The sequence below is a fragment of the Vanessa cardui genome, chromosome 25 (assembly GCF_905220365.1).
Source record: "Vanessa cardui chromosome 25, ilVanCard2.1, whole genome shotgun sequence".
Classification (NCBI taxonomy): Eukaryota; Metazoa; Arthropoda; class Insecta; order Lepidoptera; family Nymphalidae; genus Vanessa; species Vanessa cardui.
The window spans coordinates 2,067,800-2,079,496 of NC_061147.1; the positions used below are offsets into that span (position 1 = coordinate 2,067,800).

The 11,697-nt window shown below is 40.5% G+C and overlaps 1 protein-coding gene across 2 annotated transcripts in view; it reads left to right on the forward strand.

Moving 5' to 3' along the window:
* LOC124540495 overlaps positions 1 to 11,326 on the forward strand; it is a 44,432-nt gene extending 33,106 nt beyond the window's left edge. The window contains exons 8-17 of one of the 2 annotated variants that reach the window (XM_047118114.1): positions 98 to 267; positions 846 to 903; positions 2,064 to 2,219; positions 2,826 to 2,932; positions 3,821 to 3,976; positions 4,901 to 5,066; positions 7,433 to 7,572; positions 7,944 to 8,092; positions 9,455 to 9,536; positions 10,032 to 11,325. In XM_047118114.1, coding sequence (XP_046974070.1) covers positions 98 to 267; positions 846 to 903; positions 2,064 to 2,219; positions 2,826 to 2,932; positions 3,821 to 3,976; positions 4,901 to 5,066; positions 7,433 to 7,572; positions 7,944 to 8,092; positions 9,455 to 9,536; positions 10,032 to 10,034 — 1,187 coding nt within the window. In that variant the 3' untranslated portion in view covers positions 10,035 to 11,325. Of the gene's footprint in view, positions 1 to 97; positions 268 to 845; positions 904 to 2,063; positions 2,220 to 2,825; positions 2,933 to 3,820; positions 3,977 to 4,900; positions 5,067 to 7,432; positions 7,573 to 7,943; positions 8,093 to 9,454; positions 9,537 to 10,031 lie in introns of both variants that reach the window. The other variant, XM_047118115.1, reaches the window with a different exon arrangement.
* The last annotated feature ends 371 nt before the right edge of the window (positions 11,327 to 11,697 follow it).

Below are 11,697 nucleotides of genomic sequence, written 5' to 3' on the forward strand. Positions count from 1 at the left end.
TAACATGTCCAACTGATATAAACGTGTTGTTATATTCTCTAACACCCTAAGTGGACAAAAATACCACATGTGTAACTGGTGTAAACGTGTCGTGCAGACGAGGATTCAGTGCTGAAGAAGTCGTACGCGCACAACTCGTCGCGCGAGCAGACGTCGCTGTGCGACATGAGCGAACTGGTGGGGCGCTTCGAGCGCGGCCCGCCATCCGCCGCGCGCCACCACCAGCGCAAACAGGAGATACAGAACATCCGCAGCCGACTCTTCCTGGTGAGTTCACGCCATGAAACCTCCTTACATTGAGTCCGATTTTGAAACTTCCAAAACTTTCCTGGTTAGCCAATGCCCCACCTCATGTAACCTCCTTACATAGAGTCCGATTTTGAAACTTCCAAAACTTTCCTGGTGAGTTCCTTGCCTTGACATATTATAATGCCTTGTATATCACTCAACTCACGATTATTTAGAGACTTACATGAGAAAAGGATAAAAAATACAGCATATATTACATAAATTTAATTGTTTTCGATTGACATAACTTTGTCTTTCCAATATCATAAGTAACTACCGAGTTTCTGGCCGATTCTGCTAAGCTATACTCCGATCTTACAATTCTATAGAATGACGAATAAAAGCGCTTGTACTAGAAAACAGTATTTTCATACTATTATGTATCACTTTACTTCTACAGAAAAACAAAATTACAATATTATAAAAAAAAAACGGCACGGACAAAATGTCTTTAGAGATTTGTTATTACACCGTATAAAAGCATTGATTTTAAACCGTCCAAGTTGACTAAAGCAACTTCTTCAAATTTAAAATTGATATAATAATATTAATTTTAGGGAAAGCAAGCTAAGATCAAAGAAATGTACGAGCAGTCGGTGATGCAGTGCGAACAGGGTGAGTCGCTTTTGTTTTTGTTTTTTTTTTTTATGGTATAGGTTGGCTGACGAGCATATGGGCCACCTGATGGTAAGTGGTCTCCATCACCCATAGACAATGACGCTGTAAGAAATATTAACTATTCCTTACATCGTCACTGCGCCACTAACCTTGGGAACTAAGATGTTATGTCCCTTGTGCCTGTAGTTACACTGGCTCACTCACCCTTCAAACCGGAACACAACAATACTGACTACTGTTATTTGGCGGTAGAATAACTGATGAGTGGGTGGTACCTACCCAGACGGGCTCGCACAAAGCCCTACCACCAAGTAAAATACAGCTTCAAATACAGTTAACCCACTTCGTTACCAAATTTACATTCAGCTAGCTATGTACATCTTAACCAAAAACCTAGGCCGATCTTGACCTAGAACCTTGATCTAGATCAGAGGTCGTGAAATGGTGGACCGCGAGAACACAGCAACTTTCACTTCAGAGTACATAATTTGATAAAAATTAAAAGTTCTCAATTCGAAAAGAGCCGGAAGTGACGTAATGAGAGAGAGTATGTAATAATAATATTTGTTTATAAAACTGTTGTGCTGACCGTGATAGTCACTACTTGGTGACACTAATTGGTGACCCGTGATCTAGATGCTTCGAACTGGAAAAGCTATTTTCGTCCTTTTATATCTAGGATCTGATTAAGGTGGTCAACAACGTAGTTCATACAAACTAAAAACCGCACGACAAATCAAAACCAAACACCCCCCCCCCCAGTCTCAAGCTTGAACCTGTTTTTTTATGTTATGGTTTGGCGGACGAGCATATGGGCCACCTGATGGTAAGTGGTCACCATCACCCATAGACAATGACGCTGTAAGAAATATTAACTATTCCTTACATCGTCAATGTGCCACCAACCTTGGGAACTAAGATCTTATGTCCCTGTGCCCTGTATATGTACACTGGCTCACTCATCCTTCAAACCGGAACACAACAATACTGAGTACTGTTGTTTTGCGGTAGAATAACTGATGAGTGGGTGGTACCTACCCAGACGGGCTTGCACAAAGCCCTACCACCAAGTAATCTGGAATGAAATGAAAAAAAAATCAAGTCTCGTGTGAAAAGATAAATTATCCTTCTAATAAATGTTTTGTTATGATTTATAGGTGTAACTTCATCAGACAAGATAGCTCGCGAGTTGGATCTGGACACAGAGAAGGCAAGAGCTATCAAACAGCGATTCGAAAACGGAGAGATCTTCAATGATGAGAATCAGCCTCCGAAAAACAGGGAAGTTGATGATCCAACACTGTTCAATGAAGGTAAGAAATATGTAGATAAGGGGTTGTCCATTAATCACGTGATCTTTTTTTTAGCATTTTTTAACCCCCCCTCCCCCATTGCTGATACGTAGTGAGGTTTAAGACCACCCCCCCTCCCCCTTCTCAACAACACGTGTATTTTTAGTACCTACATCGGATCTTAAAATTTTCTGAATATTATCTTAATTTAAATACAGGTATAAACTATAATCTTATTTTATTCTGTTTATTTGTTTAAAAATCGCGCATTAGACGAAAAAATAAATACACGAGATATCTTACTACACCACCGCCCCCCCCCCCCCTTGTGTTATTTTCGTGATTTTTATCAAACCCCTCCCCCCCCCTTTCAAGCCTCACGTGATTAATGGACAACCCCTAATATGGACTTCGTAATATAACATTAAATGCTTAAATATGAGTCGAGATGGCCCAGTGGTTAGAACGCGACTGGGTTTGAACCCGCAATCATCCGTTGTGATGTACGCGTTCTATCCACTGGGCCATCTCGGCTCTCCCGATAACCCCTTCACACTATTTCATTATCTATCTTGACTATTGAATAAATTCGAAGCAATAATAATGTCTTATAATTGTTTGTCCCAGGTATAGCAAAGAAATCGCGATCAATTTTCTTAGAACTAGACGCGAATGCGAAACACATGGCGCCCCTGTCTCCACCGGCCCAAGAGCCGCCCAAGCGAAAAGAAATCGTAAGTACATGTATTGTAAGGTCTTCAATCGTGTGACGGTAAATTGCAAATAATCGTCAAATAGATACGAACTCGATTATCCGAATTAATTGCGAATGAGGTTAGTTCAGATACACGAAGTAACAATACATTTTCATATAAAAACAGTGGTATATTAAAATTTGACTTACAGAATAATGTTTTTATATATAAAACCTATAAAGTTGAATATTATTTTATGCTTTTTTATATTTATTATAAAATTGTCCATTCTTTAAAGTACAGAGCTGGAATGCAACGTAGTTCGGATAATTAAGCATTCGAATAATATAAGTCAGCGTTCGGATAATTGAGGATTCGGATAATCGATTTTCAACTAAATTGTTACACACTATACTAAAAATATACAACACTCGTAAAGTTGTCTGACGTTTAGCGAGCGTTAAGCGTAGCCAGAGTCGGATTTGAAGGTCTGGAGGACCCCGGGCCACAAAGCAGTGGGGGCCCTAGACAAACAGAAGCGTGAACAACCATAAATATATTATCATGAATTAATTACTTTTTCATTTCAAACACTAAGCTAATATTAAATAATAACATTATTATAATTTGACTTTATCTCGGTATTTGTTAACTTGCTGAAAAATGTGGCCCCCACTAATGTGGAGGCCCCAGGGCAGTTGCCCCGGTTGGCCTCCCCTAAATACGGCCCTGATAATCGCACAAGCAAGATAATCAAGGTCTCATGTAGGAAATATCTGGGACGTAAAAATTTCCTCTCGATATCAGAATACGAGATGAACACAAATGAAGTAGCTGTGCTTTATAAAACTTATTTGTTCTATATATTATTTGTTCTATATATACAAATCGCGAAAATTGACAAGACGATTTGTATTTTTTTTGCAGCCATTTATACCGAAAGACGTCGTCCGCGCCGGCGACAAGCTGGAAGACGTGAAGATAGAAACCGCGGACATATCGGACCGGTTCAAGTTCTTCGAGACTTACAAGCCCGAGACCAAGCGCAAGGAGTTCCGCATGACGCCGCCGAGGCAGCCGCAGGTGACCCTCCCCACCCTGACGTGACTCCTTAAGTTCTGACTCTTAATGTTCAAAGTCAAAGGCAAAAATCTTTATTCAATATAGAAGGTATAATACTTGCTTATTGATGATCAATCTACCACTGGTTTGTAATTTAATATCGGATCTGAGAAGAACCGGCGAAAAAAACTCACTGTATAGTCGAGTTGACAAATTGACAAAATATTTGTTAATCTATAGAAAAACATCTATTATTTTTTATGATTTGTAATTTTAGTGAGCTAGTGTAATAACAATCACATAATTGTAATGTCAGTAAGTAAAGGTTAAATCCATCCATTAAGGGCATAAGGCATAAGCCTTAGCGTAACTTGGTCCACTTAAGAAAGTGGTCACCACCGCCTATAGAAAATGGTGCTGTAAAAAATATTAACCATCCCTTACAATGCCAATATGCTACCAATCTTCGGATCTAAGGTGTTACATCCCTTGTCCCTTTAGTTACACTGGCTCATTCAACTTTTAAGCTGGAACAGACTATACTGTTTGAGTGGATACCTACTCAGACGGGCGCATAGCTTTAAAACAAATAACATCCAGCAATAAAAGTAAAGTAAAGTAACAGCCTGTAAATTTCCCACTGCTGAGATAAGGCCTCCTCATCCATTAAGGAGAGGATTTTTGGAACATATTCCACCACGCTGTTCCAATGAGGGGTTGGTGGAATGCACATGTGGCAGAATTTCGATGAAATTAGACACATGCAGGTTTCCTCACGATGTTTTCCTTCACCGCCGAGCACGAGATGAATTATAAACACAATTAAGCACATATATATAGTGGGGCTTGCCTGGGTTTGAACCCGCAATCATCGGTTAAGATGCACGCGTTCTTACCACTGGGCCATCTCAGCTTTTCCAGCAATAAGTATGTCGTAATTCCCAGCGGGCGCGGTCGCCGTCGCCCGAACCGTACCACGAGCCGGGCGTGGTGCGCTGCGAGGAGGGCGGAGCCGACGCGGGGCTCGCCGCCTCGCGCCAGACCGCCTCGCGCATGATCTCCGTGTTCCGACAGCTCGAGGAGCGCCGCGACCGCCCCGACGACACGCTCGGTCAGTCGCGCGCACACGCTCACACACACACTCGCACGCACGCACACGCTCACACACACACACGCACGCACGCACACGCTCACACACACACTCGCACGCACGCACACGCTCACACACACACTCGCACGCTCACACACACACTCGCACGCACGCACACGCTCACACACACACACGCACGCACGCACACGCTCACACACACACTCGCACGCACGCACACGCTCACACACACACTCGCACGCTCACACACACACTCGCACGCACGCACACGCTCACACACACACTCGCACGCTCACACACACACTCGCACGCACGCACACGCTCACTCGCACACACACGCACACGCTCACACACACAGGCACTCGCTCGCACGCACACGCTCACACACACACACGCACGCACGCACACGCTCACACACACACTCGCACGCACGCACACGCTCACACACACACTCGCACGCTCACACACACACGCACTCGCTCGCACGCACACGCTCACACACACACTCGCACGCACGCACACGCTCACACACACACTCGCACGCACGCACCCGCTCACACACACACTCGCACGCACGCACACGCTCACACACACACGCACTCGCACGCTCGCACACGCTCACACACACACTCGCACGTACGCACCCGCTCACACACACACTCGCACGCACGCACACGCTCACACACACACGCACTCGCACGCACGCACACGCTCACACACACACTCGCACGCACGCACCCGCTCACACACACACTCGCACGCACGCACACGCTCACACACACACGCACTCGCACGCACGCACACGCTCACACACACACTCGCACGTACGCACACGCTCACACACACACTCGCACGCACGCACACGCTCACACACACACTCGCACGCACGCACACGCTCACACACACACTCGCACGCACGCACACGCTCACTCACACACTTGCACGCACGCACTCGCATGCACGCACACGCTCACACACACACTCGCACGCATGCACACGCTCACTCGCACACACGCACACGTGCACACACACGCGCACTCGCACGCACGCACACGCTCACACACACACTCGCACGCACGCACACGCTCACACACTCGCACGCACGCACCCGCTCACACACACACTCGCACGCACGCACCCGCTCACACACACACTCGCACGCACGCACACGCTCACACACACACTCACTCGCACGCACGCACACGCTCACACACGCACTCGCACGTACGCACCCGCTCACACACACACTCGCACGCACGCACACGCTCACACACACACGCACTCGCACGCACGCACACGCTCACACACACACTCGCACGCACGCACCCGCTCACACACACACTCGCACGCACGCACACGCTCACACACACACGCACTCGCACGCACGCACACGCTCACACACACACTTGCACGCACGCACTCGCATGCACGCACACGCTCACACACACACTCGCACGCACGCACTCGCATGCACGCACACGCTTACACACACACTCGCACGCACGCACGCGCTCACACACACACTCGCACGCACGCACACGCTCACTCGCACACACGCACACGCTCACACACACAGGCACTCGCACGCACGCACACGCTCACACACACACTCGCACACACGAACTCGCACGCACGCACACGCTCACACACACGCACACGCACTCGCACGCACGCACACGCTCACACACACACACGTTCAGTAATCTTGAGTTGGCACCAGATTCTAAATCCATAAGACTTTATGGAAAAATTATAAAATCACACACACACTTACACAATATCTTAAAACATAGTATATTTAGACTATCGGTGAAAAGGTCGCAAGACAATCTCAATAAAAGGAATAAGGTGCAAAAGACTCTGAAACTTCATGTTGAGAGGCATTTCGCCAATAAGGGTCAAATTTCGCGATCTAGTTGGAGGTTAGACAAGTCCATCTGAACACTGAACTTGCATAATTCAAATCGACAGTTAGAAGGCAAAACAACAACAACAAACAACAACAACAGCCTGAAAATTCCCACTGCTGGGCTAAAGGCCTCCTCTCCCTTTGAGGAGAAGGTTTGGAACATATTCTACCACGCTGTTCCAATGCGGGTTGGTGGAATACACATGTGGCAGAATTTCTATGAAATTTGTCACATGCAGGTTTCCTCACGATGTTTTCCTTCACCAATTAAGCACATAAATCAGCGGTGCTTGCCTGGGTTTGAACCCGAAATCATCGGTTAAGATGCATGCGTTCTAACCACTGGGCCTCTACTCTTAGAAGGCAAAAGGTTCGCCAATATAATTAAAGACACCAGAGCACTTTCGATATCAAAGCGCATGCTGTGCAAGTAATAAATAGTAATTCGGCCATCACACAGGCCCCAAGCCGCTGAAGCGCTTTACGCCGCCGCCGGGCGACGAGACGCGACGCTCGTCGTCGTCGGAGGCCAGCGACGACGACGACGACAGCGACTGCGAGCGCTCCTACGCGCGACACACCGACGAAGCCCTGCAACAGGTACCCCCCCCCCCCCCCCCCCCCACTTCTTACTTTACGTCGCCTTGGGGGAATTAGCATTCTGCAAGCGATTGGTCCCATCTGTTGATACGATCCGTCTGTAGACAGGCATCAACAGACCCATTGGACTCTCAGTTGTCATTTGCCATCTGTGCCCACGACTCATGGCTATTATAACATCCTCCTCCCCCCCTATAATAGCCATGAGAGGTCAAAATAATACAGATAAATAATAGCATAGCCTGTATTTAGAAAACGAACGCTAATTACAGAGTTGCTTTATTAAGTATCATTCTAATGAAATTGATAATTTCTCTTAATATAATTTATATAACAACTATGTAAAACATATATAAATATATGTTTTATAGGCTCAGCAACTCGCCAGGACCAAGAGCTTCCGCGACCGCTTCGAGCACTGGTCGGAGAGTGAACGAGAGAACGAACCTCGTCCGGCCTCTGCGCTCATCGAGAGGCAGGCAGAGGAGGACGGAGAATCACAGCTGGAGACTGCTAAGAGGTACTAAAGATAGTTTGTCAAATCCAAGCTCTCTGCCTATGTCGCGTCATATGCTGTCAAATTTTGGCTTTTGTTCTTCATCTCAGAAAGAGTGGCTTGTACGAAAAAATAGTTTTGATATATCTATTGTATAGTCCATTCCAATGACAAATCGAAACATTCAAAACATACCGTATTTTTCAATATCACAAGTGTTTTGTTGATAATTCTGCTATATGATATCTGCTATATCTGATATACAAACAGTTCTTGATTAATATATCTTCATTTGTAATACAACAACATTTCACAAAACTACATAAATCCACTTTAATTTCACTTCCAAAGTAACGAAAACAGTTTTGTCGACATTCAAGACGCCATTTTTCGATGACGAACATTTAAAATAGAGGCCTCAACTAAGGATGTCGCTAAACGAATGTAGACTGAATGAATTTTTACAGTTAAAAAAAATATTATTTTAGTTTTAAGATTCATTATAGATATTTTTTTAATGTAGGTATATTTATTTAATTGGTTGTAATATATAATATGAATTATTTATTAGAAACGTAAAAATTTACCTAACGATAGATAAAATGTTATTTTTATACAGTAAGGTTTTTACATAAAAATAACATTTTTACCAAAAATGTTAAAAGAATTATTTTACTTAAAAATAATCTCTTATCTCGAAATGTAGATCAGTTTTGTGCATAGCAATTTTATAGTTTTAAAAATAATACAATAGTAAGAAAGACATTCGTCTCTCATCTTTCGTATCATGTGCACGGATGCTTATTCGGAATTCTCTAAAGTTTTTTATTACGACCTGGCTTTGTTTAAACGGAAAATTACTTTTAAAATAAAAAAAATATATATCGTTCTTTAGCATTCATTACCCATTCATTCAATTATTTTCACCTCACTAGTCGAACGCAAATGACATATCAATTCAAGGTCAAAGTTGTTTATTTACCCTTTCTCCTTTTCCCATTGGAATAGACTATAAACAACTTTATGATATACAATTTTTGTTTGAGGTATTTTCTATCACAAAACTTACCGTTTTGTTGAAAATCGCGGAAGTTTTTTTTATCTTTGACCTTGAGTATTTTTACCACATACAGTAATGGTGGGTGAACTTTGTCATTTTATTTATAATTATAATTAGTACAATTTTACCAATTGTTAAGTCAGTTTCAAATCTGTCGGTATAAATTAAAACATCTTCTAAGTGAGCAAGATTTAGACCAATTCAAATTTACACATTCTTTACTAGCTTGCTAAATTCGTAATTTTGAATTGTTAAAAAAAATTGAAGATATACTTAAAAAAATCGCAAAAAAAAAATTGTTTCACTTACAAACATTTTTCTTCCAGTTTGCGCGAGAAATTCGAAAACATGAAGGTGCAGACAACGACCGTCACAAAAACATTTGTGCCCAAAGTTAATAGATTCGTGGTAAGTTAAAACAAAAACGGACAATTTGTTACTCAAAATATTAATATAATTTCACACCAAACCCGTTTAGCATTCTGCTCCTCTGACCATATGTATTTAAATGAACCCCTCACCTTATAAAACATTAGTCTTTTTAAAAGATCCAAATAATTATAATATTAATGTTAAAAGTCCCAAATATCGGTTTCAGAATCTTAGTCAAAGTTGGTATACAAATATACCGACATTATCTTACAAGATTTTTGCATCGTTCTATGAGTGAAACGGTGCTTACAATCTGAAACAATATCCAATCACAGAAAGCACGTTTAAGCCACTAAACGCTTGACTCTGAAGTTGAGGCGGAGTGTGAGGCATGCCTGTCAGAAAATAAGAAAGTTGTTTTTTTAAGATTATCGTTCTACCAATACAAATATTCCTTAATACATAATTACGTCAATGTTATATTTTTGAATTTTAACTGAATATTACTAATATTTTTTATTTAATTTTCAGTGACCATCTAGTGAAAACGTCGAACCGCCTCAAAATTACCAAAGCATTACATTAACACCATAAATCGTTTAAGAATCTTGCCACTAATAAATAAGAATCTCGCCCGGGTTGAGATCTGACTTTTATACTTTTGACTATATTTATAATAATATATACTCATTTACGTATTACGTCTTCGTTTTTTGAATTACTAATTCTAGCGGTAATTTTCGTTGATTCATTAATTCATAGATAATTTTCATTTTTTTTTAATCTTTCAAATTATTCATAGTTAAGGAAGTCTAGTCTATAATAATGTTAGCTAAAAAAAATAAGTATTAATTTCGTGACATGACATGACTTTAGGTATTACAAAAGTTTTTGATAAAAAGAAAAAAATATATGTATATTTATTTACATTTGTTATATGACTGATAGATATTGCATTTTTGAAACTGGTGCCTTAACTTGCAATGTGTTTTAATCGTCTGTGTACTTTTTCAATATATTTACAATAAATATATTAAAGTTACATAGTTTATAAGGATTTTTTGCAGTATAATATTATATATATAAATAATTTAAATTGATATTTTTAAATGTTGATGCTGAGGCGTTAGTACATAAGGCATTATATGAATCTAAATGTCTATATACCTAGTTATGGGAAATCTCAAATCTTTTACTTCCATTGTAATTGTTTTGTCAACAGTGAAATAAATTAATGACACTGTACGGCAATATAACTATCTCTTTCTATTTATAGAATAAATCTCTTGCGTAAGATAAGATTGGAAACATTACTATTGTCAGTATGGATCGGTCTAATTGTACTTTTATCATAATTTATAATATGTCCTAACGTAAATTCTTGCCAAATGACTGTTCTTTTGATTTTTTCTATTGACAATGTGTATTATTTATCTATGGTTATCATATAAGATTTGAATATAATCAACAAAAAAAACTAACTTTGTTTTTTAATATATTCTGTTTCATAATTTATTTCGTATCTTATGTGCCATTGCCGAGGTCCAAAATCGCACAATTAAAAGGATGTTTTTTTTTTATAAATAGTATTTTATAACATTACAATCGTAATTACTCATTAGTCTAGAATTTTATTTATGTGACAATAATTAATATAACTCTATTGCATGTTCATTGTAATCCAAAACATTTTATGATACTTAGTAAGTTTATATTTGACTGAATAACTTTTTCATATTGTTTGTACTTAAATAATGTTGTGTCGGTGTTTTTTTTTTTAAATATATTACAAAAACTGCGATATTTATAAGAAATAATAATAAAGAAAATTATTTAAATTTTGTGTTTACTTTTTTTAACTGTTTGAATACTGAAAATAAATATTCTAAAAGTTTGACTATTTTATGTATAAAATACAGAGCTTAGACCTAAAATTCATTGATAAAAATTTACATACATAATTCTAATACAAAAATATTAAAATAAACTTATAAAATTGGACATTTTGCATTTTTAAATAACCTGTCAAAGATTTTTTGTCAAAAAACATCCTGGCTTAAATCTTCAGTGAGCTACACAGGCACAAGCAATGTCAAAAATATATAATAAATGAATAAGTAAGCCATCCGAGCTAAGATGTCCGCTTTAGGGGACATTTGGCGCTCATACCTGCTCTGCTCTGCTCCATTTGAGGCTG